The sequence below is a fragment of the Sorex araneus genome, chromosome 5 (assembly GCF_027595985.1).
Source record: "Sorex araneus isolate mSorAra2 chromosome 5, mSorAra2.pri, whole genome shotgun sequence".
In the NCBI taxonomy this organism is placed as follows: domain Eukaryota; kingdom Metazoa; phylum Chordata; class Mammalia; order Eulipotyphla; family Soricidae; genus Sorex; species Sorex araneus.
In genome coordinates, this window is record NC_073306.1 from 84860815 (window position 1) to 84877910 (window position 17096).

Sequence of the window (17096 nt, forward strand, 5' to 3'; positions counted from 1 at the left end):
TTGACCTGGGGCTGTATATTGTCTTACCTTAATTATACTATAAGCAAATCTAGGGCCTCGGACCCGGTTCCCAGACTGCTCCCCCACCCACCCCAACAGCATCTGGAGCCAGGGAGCGGTCGGCGAATGGGGGTGGCCCGCCGGAGAACAAATAGTTTGTTAGGAGGGCGTGTGAGTGGGACCTACGTTCTCCTTACCCAAGGGGCAGGCGATGGCAGGGAGGGTGGAGATAGAGGGAGGGGGCCGCCGCGGGAGAGGCGGGGTTTCGTCACCTGTCACCTGCTCTGGCTGAGCGGCGGGCGGGGGACCGGTATAAAGCAGCAGGCGCCTGTGCAGGCCACCTCCCCGCAGCGCCGGCCCCAGTCTATAGGGCCCCCTCACGCCTGCTTCAGCAGCACCATGACGCCGGGCACCCGCGCCTCCCTTCTCCTGCTGCTGCTGCTGCTGCTGTTTACAGGTGAGGGGTGCGGAGGGGAAGCGGTGCTGCTCTACGCTGTCCCAGGCTCGCTGAGGGCTTGCTTTCCTGGCAGATGGACGCACTGGGGGGCCCAGACAGTGCCACAGTAAAAGCGCCAGGCCCAGGGTACCCAGCAGGAGAGCAACCCAGAGCTGAGGCCTTGGGGAAGAGGGGGCTAGGGGAAGGGAGTCGGGAGGGTGTGTGGTGAGAAGGGAAATGGAGTCATAGCTGGCCCTGGAGGTAGGCGCAAGGGTGCGGGTCGGAGGCAGTGGGATCTGCCCTGGGCCTCTCTGCCAATCCTCCTCCAGAGGGCTTCTCTGGAGGCCAGAGGCTGTTTTCTCCTGTGTTCTCCGACCTACCCTGTGGCCTTAACTTCTTGCACTTGACATTGCCAGCACCGAGACCCCAAACACCCAAACACCCACCTCCATTAGCCAAAGTGAAAGCTTAACCTCTTCTCTGCACAATACTGTGCATTCAGACACCACCATGTCTGGGACCAGCGGGAGCCACACCAGCACCCCAACCACAAACCCCTCCTCCTTTTCAGATTCACTAGTCACCAGCACCACAGCTGAGACCACCACCAGCACCACAACTGGGACCACCAGCAGCACAACTCTGACCCCCATCTCTTCTCCGGGTTCACAAACCACGTCTGAGACCACCAGCACCACAACTGGGACCGCCAGCAACACAACTCTGACCCCCACCTCTTCTCCGGGTTCACAAACCACGTCTGAGACCACCAGCACCACAACTGGGACCGCCAGCAACACAACTCTGACCCCCACCTCTTCCTCGGGTTCACAAACCACGTCTGAGACCACCAGCACCACAACTGGGACCGCCAGCAACACAACTCTGACCCCATCCTCTTCTCCGGGTTCACAAACCACGTCTGAGACCACCAGCACCACAACTGGGAGCGCCAGCAACACAACTCTGACCCCCACCTCTTCTCCGGGTTCACAAACCACGTCTGAGACCACCAGCACCACAACTGGGACCGCCAGCAACACAACTCTGACCCCCACCTCTTCTCCGGGTTCACAAACCACGTCTGAGACCACCAGCACCACAACTGGGACCGCCAGCAACACAACTCTGACCCCCACCTCTTCTCCGGGTTCACAAACCACGTCTGAGACCACCAGCACCACAACTGGGACCGCCAGCAACACAACTCTGACCCCATCCTCTTCTCCGGGTTCACAAACCACGTCTGAGACCACCAGCACCACAACTGGGACCGCCAGCAACACAACTCTGACCCCCACCTCTTCTCCGGGTTCACAAACCACGTCTGAGACCACCAGCACCACAACTGGGACCGCCAGCAACACAACTCTGACCCCCACCTCTTCTCCGGGTTCACAAACCACGTCTGAGACCACCAGCACCACAACTGGGACCGCCAGCAACACAACTCTGACCCCCACCTCTTCTCCGGGTTCACAAACCACGTCTGAGACCACCAGCACCACAACTGGGACCGCCAGCAACACAACTCTGACCCCCACCTCTTCTCCGGGTTCACAAACCACGTCTGAGACCACCAGCACCACAACTGGGACCGCCAGCAACACAACTCTGACCCCATCCTCTTCTCCGGGTTCACAAACCACGTCTGAGACCACCAGCACCACAACTGGGAGCGCCAGCAACACAACTCTGACCCCCACCTCTTCTCCGGGTTCACAAACCACGTCTGAGACCACCAGCACCACAACTGGGACCGCCAGCAACACAACTCTGACCCCCACCTCTTCTCCGGGTTCACAAACCACGTCTGAGACCACCAGCACCACAACTGGGACCGCCAGCAACACAACTCTGACCCCCACCTCTTCTCCGGGTTCACAAACCACGTCTGAGACCACCAGCACCACAACTGGGACCGCCAGCAACACAACTCTGACCCCCACCTCTTCTCCGGGTTCACAAACCACGTCTGAGACCACCAGCACCACAACTGGGACCGCCAGCAACACAACTCTGACCCCCACCTCTTCTCCGGGTTCACAAACCACGTCTGAGACCACCAGCACCACAACTGGGACCGCCAGCAACACAACTCTGACCCCATCCTCTTCTCCGGGTTCACAAACCACGTCTGAGACCACCAGCACCACAACTGGGACCGCCAGCAACACAACTCTGACCCCATCCTCTTCTCCGGGTTCACAAACCACGTCTGAGACCACCAGCACCACAACTGGGACCGCCAGCAACACAACTCTGACCCCCACCTCTTCTCCGGGTTCACAAACCACGTCTGAGGCCACCAGCACCACAACTGGGACCGCCAGCAACACAACTCTGACCCCCACCTCTTCTCCGGGTTCACAAACCACGTCTGAGGCCACCAGCACCACAACTGGGACCGCCAGCAACACAACTCTGACCCCCACCTCTTCTCCGGGTTCACAAACCACGTCTGAGACCACCAGCACCACAACTGGGACCGCCAGCAACACAACTCTGACCCCCACCTCTTCTCCGGGTTCACAAACCACGTCTGAGGCCACCAGCACCACAACTGGGACCGCCAGCAACACAACTCTGACCCCCACCTCTTCTCCGGGTTCACAAACCACGTCTGAGACCACCAGCACCACAACTGGGACCGCCAGCGACACAACTCTGACCCCATCCTCTTCTCCGGGTTCACAAACCACGTCTGAGACCACCAGCACCACAACTGGGACCGCCAGCGACACAACTCTGACCCCATCCTCTTCTCCTGGTTCACAAACCACGTCTGAGACCACCAGCACCACAACTCTGACCCCCACCTCTTCGGATTCACAAGCCACGTCTGGGACCAGTGGGAGCCATGCCAGCACCCCAACCCCGACTGCCAGCAGTTTTCCAGGCCCAACCACCAGCTCAGGGCACACTCTCAGCACCTCTGCCAATCCCTCCCATCAGCCACAGCACAGCACCTCATCCTCCGTCCCCACGTCCCCTCTCAGTCCTAACACCAAAACCAGTACCACTAGCCACAGCATGTCTCCCACCTCTTCCCCCAGTCATACGGTACCGGTTCCTTTCTCATCCTTCTTTCTGTCTTTCCACATTTCAAACTACGACTTTAACGCTTCCCTGGAAAACTCCCACAGTGCCTACTACCAGATGCTGCAGACAAAGATCGTGGGTCTGGTGAGTGACAGCCCCTGGCCTGCCTGCCCCAACAGCCTCTGGGACTGTTCACAGGCTTGTTTTGATCCTTTGTCCTTTCTCTATCCCAGTTTTCAGAGATCTACACCAAGGATTTTGTAGGCGTCTCCAACATCCAGTTCAGGTACGATGACTGGGTGTGGGAGGGGGCCAGTGGGTGTTGGCAGGGCTGTGGGGAGTGGGTGCCTCCTGCAACCACCCACAGGCAGGGCTCCTGGCTGAGCTGCTTCTCTCTTCCAGGGAAGGATCTGTGATAGCCGATTCCATTTTGATCCTCCGGAATACCACTAATGCCCAGGACGTGGAGCAAAAGTTCAAGAACGGCACCTCAGATGCATTCAAGCAACACGGTTTAAACATCACTGATGTCGACGGTGAGGCAATCAGGGATATCCAATCTAACTCTGAACCCCTGGCATACCCTGGGTGGCCAGTATGCGGGGTGGGGGTGGGGGCCAGGGGCTGCCCGCTTGGGACATTCCCCTGACCCCTGTTCATTCCCTTCCAGTGCGTACAGGTACAGCCACCACTCCTTCCACCCCTCCCGGGCCCAGGGTGCCCGGCTGGGGCATCGCGCTGCTCGTGCTGGTGTGTGTGCTGGTGGCACTGGCCGTGCTCTATTTCCTGATGCTGGTGAGTGCTCCGTTCCTGCCCCTCGCCCCAGAGCTAATAGTGCTCTGAGGAACCCCAAGCCCCCATGCTCTCCTGTCGCCCTCCTAGGCTGTGTGTCAGTGTCGCAGGAAGAGCTGTGGGGAGCTGGACCTCTTACAACCCCGTGACGCGTACCACCCCATGAGCGAGTACCCCACCTACCACACCCACGGGCGCTACGTGCCCCCTGGCAGCACTAGGCGGAGCCCTTATGAGGAGGTGAGATTGGGCCCCTCTGGTGGAAACATGGGCTGGGCTGGAAAAATCGAAGGAACTTCACAGAGGAGCGGGCGATAGTACACAGTACAGCAGGAAGGGCGTTTGACTCACACAGCTGACCTGGGTTCAATCCCAGCATCCCTAAGGTGCCCCAGAGAGCAAGTCCTGAGCACAGCAGGGTGTGGCCCCCAAATCAAAACTAAACCAAAACAAACAAAAAAAGAATTCAGAAGAGAGTGCAGAAGCTGCCAAGGCTGGGAGAGTCCCCAGGGGGCTCGGGAGCAAGTGAAAGACCCCTCTCCCCGGAATTCCCAGACCCTGGATGGAGGGCCCCTCCCCCGCGTGCCCAGAGGCACACAGGTAGAGCCACATTCTCCCTTCCCGCTGCTTTCTCCCAGGAAAGGGGATTGAGAAAGACCTGGGGTGGGTGGAGTATGGAGGAAGTCCCTCTAGGCGGGCTTGCCTTCGGGCCTGGGTTCCTGGTAGAGCAGGGCTTGCTCTCCCTCCCCGGCCTGTCCCTAAGGGGCCTAGTAAATAATTACTTCAGCCCCTGGGGCACCAGTGGCCTGGGGGTGGGGGGTGCCGGAGGAGGAAGAAGCTTCCTTTCCCAGGGTGCCTGCCTGCCTCCTCTGGTCTCCAATGGAGGGGCCCAGGCCCAGGCGGGCTGGAGGAGGAGGCGGAGGGACGCCAGGCCCTGTTTACAGTCACCTGGCCTGAGGTGCTCTGCAGGTGCTTTTTTCCCAATTAACCCCTTGAGAGCTCAGCAGCCTCCCAGGCCTGTTCCTCAGCCTGGTGTGCCCCGCGCGCCCCCCCATGCCCCTGCCCGGGGGGTGTCTCCTGTGCTGCCTCTCACCCCAGGCTTCTCCCCTAGGCGTCTGCAGGCAACGGCGGAGGCAACCTCTCCTACACCAACCCCGCCGCCACCTCAGCCAACTTGTAGCGGCACGGTACCTGCCTTCCAGCCGGCGCTGGGACCCCCGGCGCTGCAGACCACGCACAGCCAGCCTCCTTGGCCCTCCTCGAGCCCCCTAACAGTTCGTCCCCGGGCCTGGAGATGTGTGTGGGGAATGGTACTCAGGGGGGCAGGAGTGTTCCCGGATGAATGGCCCAAGGGGCCTGGGAAGGCTCCCCAGGTCATGCTGAGTAAATCGGGGTCCCCGCATTGGAGTACTCCCCCAATGGTGATGAATAAATCAGGGTGCTCGCCCTGTGCTGACTGCCAGCTTCTGACCAGATGTCCCTCCCTGGGAGTGGAGAAAGGGCCTGTGTGTGAAGGCTCCGGGGAAGCAGACGGGACGGAGTAAGGCCCACCACCAGGAGTCTGAGGCTGGCTTGAGACGCTGTGGACAAGGTCTGATGCTGGGGCTCGGGAGTGGCCTGGGGGAAAACCCAGTGGCCTCTCGCCCATTCCCCACGGCAGCCCAGGAGGAAGGAGGAAGTGAAACCCCTGGCGGGCTGCAGGGTGGCAGCGTGACCAGCTCTGCCTGTGACCAGCCCCGCCTGAGCCCTGGCCTCCTTGCTCCTCTCCCCCCTGGCACGCTGCCCTGCAGTTCTATTCTTAGCTGCTCAGGTGTGAAGTGAGTCCTGGGGTAGCGATAACCCAGCAGAGTCAACACCGATCGAGATAAGCCAGCTTGTCAGATCCGGGGCTGGCAGCCAGCCCGGCCTCCCCCCATCCCTCACCCCAGTGCTGGGGTCTACGGCACCCTGGGAATGGGGAAATGGTTCCAGTCCCCTGAACCCTGTGGGCCAGATGCAGTCCCACCTCCGCAGGGGATGCTGGATCAGACTGCCAAATAAAGAGCCCAGCCCAGGAAGGGGGGGTGGGGGGCTCCGGGCCGAAGACTGGAAGACTGGCAGCTCACTGGAGCATCTCTTCCCCTTAGGGTCCCTGCTCCAAGACACCCCCCAACACAGACACTAAGAGAGGCCAGACGGGGAAGGCAGAGCTCCTTCTGCAACCACAGTTTATTGTGTAGAAACCGTGAAAAGAACAGCTGTTGCTGGCACAGACCTAGCAGTGCCCACCACCCACCGGGGGGCAGTCTCAGGCTCCAGAGGCCTAGCCTGGCCAAGCCCCTGGGGGACACCCAGCTCGGCTGGATAGCCGGGAGCCACACTGGCATGGGCACACATGGGGGAAGCATGCAGGAGGGAGCAGAGGGACAGAGGCATGCAGCCAAGGGGGCGGGAGCCGGGAAGAAACAGGATGACAGCCCTTTTCCCCTGGGGGAGTGCCTAGGCAGGGTGTGGCCCAGAGCTGTCTGCCCCCCTGGCACAGCTGGGGGGTGTGCCAGTGTGCCTGGGGCCTGCCCTCTCCTTCAGCCTGGGAGTGGGGCAGGCGCGGGAAGGGGGCCTCCAAGGCCGGCAGGGGCATGAACAGGCATGGGTGGGGGCGAGGGTGCAGCCAACTGCTGACCGGGAAGAAGATGGGCCTGGGGTGGGGGGTGGGAGTGGGGGCAGGGGGCGTTGGGGCAGCAGTGGCTGGAGGGGTGGCCGGCCTCCAGGTGCCTAGAGCTCAGCGTCCGGAGGGGCCCCAGACAGTCAGTCCAGCTTAGCGAAGCCCCCAATGGTCACCTTCCTCTCAGGCTTGGTGCCCACCGGCTCCTGGAGCTGCACGGCGCCCCCGCCAATGAAGCAGAAGGCGGGACACACAGGCCCCGAGCAGTCCAGGGGGCACTCCAGGAGCCCGCGGAAGGACACGGCATCCAGGAAGGACACGCGGCCCCGCTCATAGTCCAGGCAGATGCCCAGGCGGGGCGGCAGTGGCACAGTGCAGCCGGCGGCAGGGCCGTCCCTCCCGGTCAGCCCTGCGCCCGCCGCGGCCCCCAGGAGGATCTTGCCCATCCCGATGGTCAGGAAGGCGAAGGGTGGGGACGCCTCCACCGTGGCGTCCTCCGCGCCGCTGTCATGTCCACTGTCAGGGTCATACCTGCAGGGGCAGGTTGGGGGACAGTGAGGGGGGGTGGGGGCTGGGTCACAGGTGGGGGGCAGGCGAGCCCCAGGAGCCACTGGGGGTACGGCAGAGTACAAGGGCTATCAGGCAGGGTCCTAGAGGGCAAGACAGGGGCCAGAGGCGGGCAGGAACCGACCCAGTGCTGAGGGAGTGCGCTGCAGGGGACCGGAGAAGCAAGCAGAGGAGGGCTGGGGGTCAGGAATGGGGAAAATGGGTGTGGGGAGAGGGTGGGGGTCAGGAATGGGGAAAATGGGTGTGGGGAGAGGGTGGGGGTCAGGAATGGGGAAAAGGAAGGATCCAGACCCAGGTGAGAGCAGAGAGGGTGTGGCGGGTGGGGGTGGTGCTGGGTGTTGGGAGGGGCGTTGTCAGTGTCCTCTCCAGGTGGGACTTGAGGTCAGGGATGAAAGGGCTTGGGTCGGGGAATGTGCTGGAGGCAGGCATGTCAAAGAAAGGGCTACTGGGGGATAAAGTGCCAGGAAGAAGGGGTGCAGGGCGGGGAGCGTGTGGGGGCCCTGCGCTGGGCAGGGTGGGCAGACCGACAGCTTCTGCTGGGGCAGTGCTGGGATGGAACCTGGACCCTCAGGCAAAGCAGGAGCCGAGTTCCTCCAAGCCTGGATGTTTGTGGGGAGAGTTTAGAATGTTGAGAGAAGGGGCTGAACGGGGTGTGGAGGGGAGCGGCAGGGGCCATCTGAGTGGAGATGGCTCCCTCTTTAGGCTAGCCAGACTCAGGAAGGTCCCCTGCCCAGGCGCCCAGCCTTGCCGCCCTGCCGGCCCCGCCCCTTCCCGGAGGGGCCCCAGCTCCACCCTGACCTGGGGCTGATCACGTCGGGGGCGCCCTGGAAGCTCTCCTGCAGCTTGCTCTCCAGCCCCACGCCCACCTTGACCAGGTAGGAGGCGGGGTCGACGGCGCAGGCCCAGTAGCTGCGGCCCTGGGTCACGGCCACGTCTCCCAGGACCACGTCCACGCTCAGGTGGCAGCCGGTGAGCAGCCGCTCGGCCGCCAGCAGCAGCGGCAGCCCCGGCAGGCTGCGCACCGCCCGCTGGTCCTTGCTGATGGCCAGTCGCTCTCGGCTGCTGCCCCAGCGGCCATCGAGGAAGAAGTGCAGGACTGGGGAGAGGAGAGGGCGGGCGGAGACAGAGGAGGGACGTCAGGGTCAAAGTGTGTCCAGGTGCTCGCCCCACAGACCAGGAAGGTTCAGGATGGGTGGGGGTGGGAGGGCTGTCGGAAGAGGAGTCTGGGGGGCCGGAAGGGGGAGGAGAACAAGGGGAAAAAGGGGGCATCCCTAGGAAGTTTCAGCGCAGGTGACTGGGGTCTCTGGCATGTGCCCTCCAAAGCCTGCCCCAGGTGCTGCATTCCATCTGCTGACATTCCCATCAGCCAGCCCCTCCTGCCACCTCCCTGCCCAGCCCTGGAGTCAAGAGCCACGCCCCCAACTCTGCAGGATGCCAGGGTCAAGGCCCGCATCCTTCCACATTTCCTAGGAGTCACTGGCCCAGCTTCCACTGACACCTTCTGAGGAGCTGAGCAAACTGGGCTTTGTTTGTTTGTTTGTTTGTTCAGGGGTGGGGGGGGTTGGACAATGCCTGGTGGTGCTCAAGGGTCGCCTGAGGGGACGCGGCTGCACTGGAAACTGTTAAGACTTGGCAGGTTATCTCACAACCACAGGAGATGAGTGTGGTCGGTCCTTATCCCCTGAAGAGCCTCTTCAAGTCCAGAGAAGGTCACTAACCTGTCACCCAAAGTCACATTGCTGATGGAAAGCACAGTTAAGATTTTTTGTGTGTGGGTGGGGGGGTTATTGAGGGGTTGGGCCATACCTGGCAGTACTCAGGGCTTACTCCTGCCTCTGCTCTGAGGGCTCACTCCTGGCGGGCTTGGGGGACCAGATGTGCTGGGAGAGTCTGGGTCAGCTCGGTGCACGGACAGCACCTTCTCTGCTCTGCCTCCTGGCTCCCTGCGTGTTGGGTGCTCAGTGCTTACTCCTGGCTCTGAGCTCAGGGATCATCCTGGTGGGGCTTGGGGGAGCCCAAGGCAGTGCCACAGACTGAACCTGGGTTGGCAGCCAGCCAGGAAAGCACCTTCCCCCACTGTCCTGTGTGTCTGGCCCCACAGGCAGGATTTGAGTGTAGGTGATCTAGCTGCTCAGCTAAGAAGTGTGACCCACCTTTTCTTTTTTAGGAAGGGGCAGAGCCAGCAGTGCTCAGTTTACTCCTGGCTCTGTGCTCAGGGATCACTCCTGGCGGTGCTTGAGGGACCCTATGGGATGTTAGGCCACATTCAAGGCAAGTGCCCACCCCACTGTCCTATCTCTCCAGCCCTATGTGACCCACTCTTTTTGTTTGTTTGTTTTGGGGTTACACTTGGCAGTACTCAGGGCTTACTCCTGGTTTGGCATTCATGAATCACATCCTGGCGGGCTTGGGGACCATATGGGATGCTGGGAATCAAACCAGGGTCTGCCGTGTGCAAGCAGAGCCCTCCCAGCTCTCCCATCTTTCCAGTCCCGTGTGAACCACTCTTTTTTTTCTTTTCCTTCCTTCCTCTCTTTCTCTCTCCATCTCTTTTTCTCCTTTTTTCCTCTCTCTTTCTTTCTTTCTTTCTTTCTTTCTTTCTTTCTTTCTTTCTTTCTTTCTTTCTTTCTTTTTCTTTCTTTCTTCCTCTCTTTCTTTCTCTTCCTTCCTTCCTTCCTTCCTTCCTTCCTTCCTTCCTTCCTTCCTTCCTTCCTTCCTTCCTTCCTTCCTTCCTTCCTTTCTTCCTTCGCTCTTAGGCCTCCTGGGTGCCCACCAGCACTCACCCGGCGCCGGGGGCGTGTGCAGATGCACGTCTTCACTGTACTCGCCGTAGCCCGCCTTGTTACAGCCCCGGACACGCAGCACATACACGGAGCCCGTGTCGGGGTTCTCGAGCAGGGCGCTGGTGCCCCTCACCTCCTCCCGCCGCTGCCAGCGTGCCGGGCCAGGCTGGGCAGGCACGTCAGTGCGGCGGAACTCAACCGTGTAGTGCCAGGCCGGTGGGGAGTGTGGGGGCAGCCGCCAGCACAGGAAGATCTGGTCGTAGGCGAAGGTGCGCTGTGTGTCGATGACGGGCGCCTCTGGCACTGCGGGGAGAAAGAGCAGCTCAGTCGGGGCGGCCGCGCGCCTGGCGGGGAGGGCAGGCAGGAGAGAGGGGAAGCAGCGGGAGCCGGGGGGTGAGTGTGGGTGAGGGTGGTGTGGCCGAGGCATGTCCAGGGCAGAGCCTGAGGGAGCAGGGGTCGGGGCCTCATCTGGCCTGACAGTGACCCTGCCTTTGGGAGACCTGTCCCGCCTCTGCATGGGCGAGTTCACGCCAGACAGGGCCCTTCGCAGCCTGCACCTTCTCTGAGCCAGGAGATGCCCCAGGGAAAGCAGGGGTGGCAGGTACTGAGCAGGAAGGGGGGAGGGACCGGAGCCAGCCAGGGTGACAGGACAGAGGCGGAGCTGCGGAGGGAGCGCCAGGGCAAGCTTGGGGGCCAGGAAGAGGGGAGAGGGCTGGGCTGGAGCTCAGGAAGAAGGCACAGCGCCCTGCTCCGCGGGCCAGGGCCTGGTTAAGCAGAGGGAAGCACTGGGAGGAGGCCAGCTGCAGGGGAGCGGGCAGGGGGCCCGGCGGGGGGCAGGGCCCCCGGGGCAGGGCCGCTGACTTGCCTGGGATGCTCCGGAGCAGAGTCCGCAGTGGCACAGCCTACAAACAAAGAGAGGGAGAAGCAGCGCTGAGCGCGGGGGGGACGCTGTGGCCAGGTGGGTGAGGTGGGAGCAGGCTGGCCGGGCCGGGCGGGAGGCCAAGGAGGTCCCTGGTGGGCACTGCCCCCCGGGCCCGCTGCTGGGGAGGAAGGGAAGGAAGGCACTAAGTGGGCACGGGGCCTGGCCGGCTCCTCACCTCGCAGGAAGTTCAGCTCAGTCAGCAGCTTCATCTCGCGCCCCACATCCAGCTGGCAGTGGCGGAAGGAGGAGCTGGCAGCTGGCCGGAAGGTCTGCAGGGCCTCGGTGGCGCGGGCGATTCTGGGATGGGGAGGCTGGGGTCAGCTCAGTCACTAGCCGCCACCGTCCTCACCACTCAGTTGTGCCCATCCAGAGTGGCCAGCCGGGCCTCTGCTTTGGGTCCCATCCTCATCCCTTGGGGTCAGCTTGGGGGGGGGTCCACCTGACCCCTGAAAATCCTCAAGGCCCAACTCCCGGGGGGCTGGACTGCAGATGGGCCTCCAGCGCCTCCATCCTCGGCCCTCGGTACCTGTGGTGCAGTTGCTTGGCCGCTTGCACAAAGCACGGCTGGTCCGTCTCTTTCAGGACCTCCTGGGCGTAGCCCACCAGCCCAGAGCCGTCCAGCAGGCTTCGGTGCTCCTGGATCTGGGCGCTGAGACGGGCCAGCCGCTCCTGCTGGCACTCCTCGATGGCCTGCAGCAGTGACACCCGCTTCTCCTCCAGCACTGCCCCCAGCCCCCGCACCAGCTGGGACACCTCCTCCTTAGCCAGCTGGCCGCTCACCTGCCCAGAGAGAACAGCTGTTGGCTTCTTTCTGTTTGAGGATCTTTTCCTTCTCCACTTCTTTTTGGTGGCAGGGGGATGTACCCTCAGTGGTGCTCAGGGGCTATTCTTGGCAGTGCTCAGGGGACCCTATGCATAAACTCTTTCTTATCTCTTCAGCCCCTTACTGTATTTTTTTTGGTGGGGGGGGGGTTTCATTCACAACTGGCAGTGCTTACTACTGGCTCTGTGCTCAGGATCACTCCTGGCAGTGCTCAGCGGACCACATCGGGTGCCATGGTTTGAGCCTGGGTGGACCTCATTCAATGTAAGTGCCTTCCCACAGTACCTTTCAGCACCCCAGCCTTTAAAAATTTTTTTAGGCACCATGATTTACAGCACTGTTCACAAAAGGTTTTATATATACCCTGTTTTGGCACCACACCCTTACCCGCACGTCTACTTCCCTCCACCTTTGTCTCAGTACCCCCCTTCCCCACCCTTACAGCCTTTTGTTTTGTTTTACACCACACCCAGTTAGTGCCCAGGACTCTGCTCTGTGCTCAGGGGTCACTCCCGGTAGTACTTGGGGGACTCTGCAGTGCTGGGGACCGAACCCAGCCTAGCTGCATACAAAATGAGGGCCTAGCCCACTGCTCCATTTCTCCAGCCCCCCTTACTCTCTGCTCGGAGATAGCACTGAGCTGCCTCCTGCGGCCTCACACCAGGAAGAGGATCATAAAAAATCTGGGGAAATCCTCCTGCTGGTTCCATCTGGGCCAGGCTCAAGCACGCCCAGATGGGCACAGTCCCTGACCTTTCTGTGCCAGCCTTTCTGGGTGTGCATGCCATTAGCCCGAGCAGTTCAAGACACCCCCAAGGAAAAGAGACCAAGACTGTCTCAGCACCACGTGCATCTGGGCCACCTGACAGCATCCCTGCATCAGCTGAATCAGCTACCTGGCAGCTGGTCTCTGGGCCCAGGAATATGGGCCACTCCCTACCAGCTCCTGCGGGCAGCCCGGCTTCATCCTTGGGGCAGCCTCAAACCTCCCTGCTCTGGTCCCATTGTGGTCTCAGGGAGTCAGGCTTAGGGCACTGCTGCTGCCGTCAGTCAACCAGGTCTAACTGGCACCCTGGCACCTCCAGGATAGTCTGGGGGGGCTTTTTGGGTCACACAGTGTTGCTCAGGGGTTACTCCTGGCTCTGCACTCAAGAATTACTCCTGGAAGTGCTCAAGGGACAAGTTGGGATGCTGGGGATCAAACCCCGGCTCGGTCACGTGCAAGGGAAATGCTCTCCCCGCTGTACTGTTGCTCCAGCCCCTCAATGGGCATTTTAATTCTTTCTGGCCACACCTGGCAGTGTTCAGGGTTCAGGAGACCTTAAGCAGCGCTGGGGATGTTAGTGGTTTGGGCTGCATGCAAGGCAAGTGCCCTACCCGCTGTCCTATCTCTCTGGCCACACGCAGGCAGCCTGAACTTGCGACCAGATGATGGGACACGGATACGCCTGCCCATACCCCACCAGCTCCCATCCAGGCTCACCTCTGTGTGCCTCACTGTCTCCTCAAGCTCACATATCTGGTTCTGCACCGTGTCCTGGTTGCCCAGAATGTACGTCAGGCTCTTGGTCAGCTTGTCCTGAGGGGGGAGAAAGAAGTGGGCATCATGCCAGCTTCCACAGAGGCCCCACGGTTCAGACAGATGTATGTGTGTGGAGGGGTGAGTTCCAGTCACCACTGGGGTTGTCACTGGGGTCCTCACCTTGAGAGCCTGGTAGGCGCTCAGCACTGGTGTGATCTTGTGTCCACTGTGAGTACGCCGCACACGGCAGAGTTGGCACACCAGGCGTGGGCACGTCTTGCAGTAGTGGGTCACCTCTTCCTTGTGGTCTGGGCACATCAGACCCTAGGGACAGTAAGTGCCAGCAGTGGCATCAAGGCTCTGAGGTCCTGCAAATGCCATCCCTGATCCTCCCCACGCAATCTGCAGGGGAAGGGGTGGGAAGTTCAGCAGGCCTTGCTCCTTAGCTCCACCTGGTGGCGAATACTGGCATCAACGGGCGCTTTTCCTGAGCCCTCCAGGCATCAGAATTCCTTCTCCCTTCATCTACTTCACCGGGTGTGGTAATAACAGTAATAAGGATCACAATTAACCTTATCCCTGTGGTTAATGATTAAGCTCCTCTGTCTTGTCGCAGTCATATCCCTAAAGCCTAGAATTGCACCAGGCACAAAGGTGTTCGATAAACATTTGCTTAGTGAATGAATGCACACAGACCTTCTCAGCCTACAGATAACTTTGGCAAACACTATTTCCTTCTATTCACTCAGCAGCTCTGCTGGTATGGTTCTCGTGGGACAGAGAGTGTCATCCTTGTTCATCAGATGAGACAGTAGCTCAAAGGAGTTCAAAAATTTGTCCGGGGCTGGAGCTGCAGCTGAATGTGTGAGGGAGGCCCTGGGTTGGATTCCCCAGTCCCATAAAACCAAAGCAACAAACAGAACCCCCTACAAAGATTGTCCAGTGCCACCTTTTTTGCTGTTGTTACAGGAAAACCAGCTTTGCAACAGCAACTTCTGGCCCATCTCCTTTTGTGAATCCCCAGTCCTTATTAGTCTCCATGCCCCTCCCCTCCCCTGCCCTGCAAAAGCTGCTGGCTCACCTTGGGGCGGAAGGAGAGAGTGGGCAGGGTGGGCTCATGCTGGGCCTTCTGGGTGCCCCAGGGGTGGAAGAGCTTGAAGCACTCGTTGCAGAAGGCAGCTCGGCACTCAGCACAGCCCTTGGTGGCCTCGAGGGGCGGGGCCTTGCACAGCTGGCACAGGACGGCCCCGCCCACACTCACGCTTTGCCGGTACCGCTCCACCACTCGCTCCAGAGTCAGGTTCCGGAACAGCCCCGCCAGGCCCCTCTCGCCCAGCTCCACATCGCCCTGGCAGGCAGGGCACGGGAACAGGACCACCTGGGGGTGCAGGGCACCTCGCTTCCTCCCGGGGTATGTCCCAAAGCCTGTGAACGCACAGACAAGCCAGGGAAGCAGGGAATGAACATTCCAGCTGGCTGGGGTGGGGGCAAGTTTGCTCACACTGAAGAAATTACTTGTGTGTGTGTGTGTGGGGGGGGGGAATTGAGGTGGAGAAGGGGCACAGGACAATTCCCAGCGCCACATCCAGCTGTGTTCATGGGCTACTTCTGACTCTGGGCTAAGGAATCACTCCTGGTGGGGCACAGGGACTCTGCAGGGCCAGGCATTGAATCAGGGTCAGCTGCACACAGGGCAAGCACCTTAACCCCTGGATTAGCTCTCAGGCACCAAAATAGCTATTGTTGGGGCCCGGAGGAGCAGTTTCCCCACCCTCTGACAGACAGACCAGGATTGTAGCCTTTTCATCTCCCTGACGCCCATCCCCTCCCCAGCCCCCCTCCGAACCCCCCCTCCAGCCCCACCTGATTTAAGCAGCCGGTCCAAGCGCTCAGGCTTGGGGAGAGTCCTGCGGGAGAGGCGGGGGCTGCGGGTGGAGGGGGTGGAAGCCGGCGAGGTGGGCTCTGAGCTGGGGTCTCCGCCGTAGCCCACATAGCCCTGCTGGCCTAGCACCTCGCGGGCACAGGCCTGGCACACGTTGTGCATGCAAGGCAGCACCAGAGGCTGCTTGTACATCTCCTGACACACGGGGCACAGCAGCTCCTTCTCCATGTTCTTCATGCTCGTCTGCGGAGGCATCAGGGGCTCGCGTCAGAGTTGGGGCCGCGGAGGCCGCCCTGGGCCCCGACCCCGCCCTGGCTGCCCTGGCTCTCCCCTCCCTCCGCATCGCGGCTCCCGCAGAGCGATAGACCTGCGGGAGAGGGTCCCCCGCCGCGCCCCCTGAGGACGCAAGGTGGAGTTGGGGCATCCCCCTGCCTCCAGGCCTGCTCCTCTCACGGGGTCGGCGTCCTGCACCACGCGGCCCAGGCACTTGTCTCAAGGACACCGCCCTTCTGCAGCTCGCTGCAGTGGGACCCCCGCCCCACTCGCTGGCATGCCCCCACCCTCGCGTGACTCCTCCCGGGAGCCTCGCCCTCCATCCCCCTAGCTCACCCCGCTCCTCCTCGGCCTCCTGCGGCGGCTCCGGCCAGCGGCCGCCCCAGCCCCCATCCCTCACCTGCGCCATCCCCTCCCCGATCCCCAGGGTCCCATGCTGCCCCACTTCCCTTCGCCCCCCACTCTCCGCTCCCGCTCCTTCCCCCAGCGCCCCCAGGTCAGCCGCAACCCCCTTCCCGGGGAGGGGGACCCGCGGGTGCCCCGCCTCCTCGCCCCCTCCCCACCGGAAGTGCCCCTCCCTTTGGGGGCGGCGGGGGTCCTGGAGCGGCGCCCCACCCCCACCCCTCACCTTGGTCCCTCTCCTCGCAGCCATCCCGGTCAGGGGCGCAGCTGACACAAAGGAGGGAGGGACAGGGAGGGAGGGGGAAGGAAGTGGGGGGGAACGGGGTTGGCACCGCCCCTGGGAGCGCCGGGCACGAGTTGTCATGACAACCGCAGGCTCGGAGGCAGCCCCGCGTGGGGGTGCGGTGGGGTGGGGTCTCTCAGAGGGGTGCAAATTGGGAGCTGCGCCCCGAGAGGCCCCTTTACCGCTGCCACCCCACCTGGCCCAGGTTTTCTCGGAAAATGGCTAAGCTTGCACACACACGCACACACGCACACATGCACACACACGCACACACGCGCGCCCGCTCTGCTGGCGCGGGCCCGGGCGACTCCGGGGTCCACACAGCCGGCAGATGGACGCCTGCTCTGCGCTCACCTCGGACCTCCCCCCACCCCCCAACACTGCTCTTACGCCTGCGCCCCGACCGCCCAGTCCCTACTGCCCTCCGCCTCTCCCGGATCCCCACCTGTTCAAGGTGCCAGCCTGCCCGGACCCCTGGTCCGCCCTCCCCGTCCTTGCGATCGCCCCTTGACTCACACTGATGCGGACCAATGCGTCCATGATGGAAGTGAAGGTCTGCATGTCCTCCCCCTCAGCCATGGCCCTAGCATGCCCGCCCGCCCCCGTGCCCGGTCCTGGCTGCGGCTGCGAACCCCGGGCTTAATGCAGGAGCCGGGTGGGGGTGTGGGGGGGCTGGGGAGAGACGCCACTGCGCATGCTCCAGGGAGCGGCCTCGCGGCGCGGGTCGG

General features: G+C 62.0%; 2 protein-coding genes across 4 annotated transcripts; one reads left to right on the forward strand and one right to left on the reverse strand.

Annotated features, from left to right (window-relative positions):
- Positions 1 to 3250: 3250 nt before the first annotated feature.
- Positions 3251 to 5657, forward strand: MUC1 (mucin 1, cell surface associated). Its single transcript, XM_004619195.2, has 6 exons — positions 3251 to 3622; positions 3712 to 3764; positions 3881 to 4014; positions 4149 to 4273; positions 4361 to 4510; positions 5382 to 5657. The coding sequence occupies exons 1-6, from the start codon at positions 3470 to 3472 to the stop codon at positions 5448 to 5450; spliced, it is 684 nt and encodes a 227-aa protein (XP_004619252.2). The 5' UTR covers positions 3251 to 3469; the 3' UTR covers positions 5451 to 5657.
- An 803-nt stretch (positions 5658 to 6460) lies between these two features.
- TRIM46 (tripartite motif containing 46) lies at positions 6461 to 17043 on the reverse strand. Of its 3 annotated transcripts, none has more exons than XM_004619277.2 (10): positions 16885 to 17043; positions 15392 to 15653; positions 14610 to 14953; positions 13709 to 13852; positions 13490 to 13585; positions 11710 to 11963; positions 11359 to 11480; positions 10262 to 10564; positions 8277 to 8574; positions 6461 to 7442 (listed from the first exon to the last, which is right to left on the reverse strand). In XM_004619277.2, the coding sequence occupies exons 1-10, from the start codon at positions 16945 to 16947 to the stop codon at positions 7055 to 7057; spliced, it is 2274 nt and encodes a 757-aa protein (XP_004619334.1). In that variant the 5' UTR covers positions 16948 to 17043; the 3' UTR covers positions 6461 to 7054. The 3 variants fall into 3 exon arrangements, with proteins under 3 accessions (XP_004619334.1, XP_054994219.1, XP_054994220.1); XM_055138244.1 differs by lacking the exon at positions 16885 to 17043 and adding an exon at positions 16312 to 16446; XM_055138245.1 differs by lacking the exon at positions 16885 to 17043 and adding an exon at positions 16020 to 16139.
- Between the last annotated feature and the right edge of the window lie 53 nt (positions 17044 to 17096).

Excerpts from the sequence above, each read along its gene's own strand:
- MUC1 (XM_004619195.2), top strand. The coding sequence starts at position 3,470 with ATGTCTCCCACCTCTTCCCCCAGTCATACGGTACCGGTTCCTTTCTCA. Across the intron at positions 3,623-3,711 it reads AGACAAAGATCGTGGGTCTG|TTTTCAGAGATCTACACCAA; the intron begins GTGAGTGACAGC and ends TCTCTATCCCAG. Across the intron at positions 4,015-4,148 it reads AAACATCACTGATGTCGACG|TGCGTACAGGTACAGCCACC; the intron begins GTGAGGCAATCA and ends ATTCCCTTCCAG.
- TRIM46 (XM_004619277.2), bottom strand. The coding sequence starts at position 16,947 with ATGGCTGAGGGGGAGGACATGCAGACCTTCACTTCCATCATGGACGCA. Across the intron at positions 15,654-16,884 it reads ACGCATTGGTCCGCATCAGT|ACGAGCATGAAGAACATGGA; the intron begins GTGAGTCAAGGG and ends ATGCCTCCGCAG. Across the intron at positions 10,565-11,358 it reads TGAGCTGAACTTCCTGCGAG|TGCCAGAGGCGCCCGTCATC; the intron begins GTGAGGAGCCGG and ends TTCTCCCCGCAG.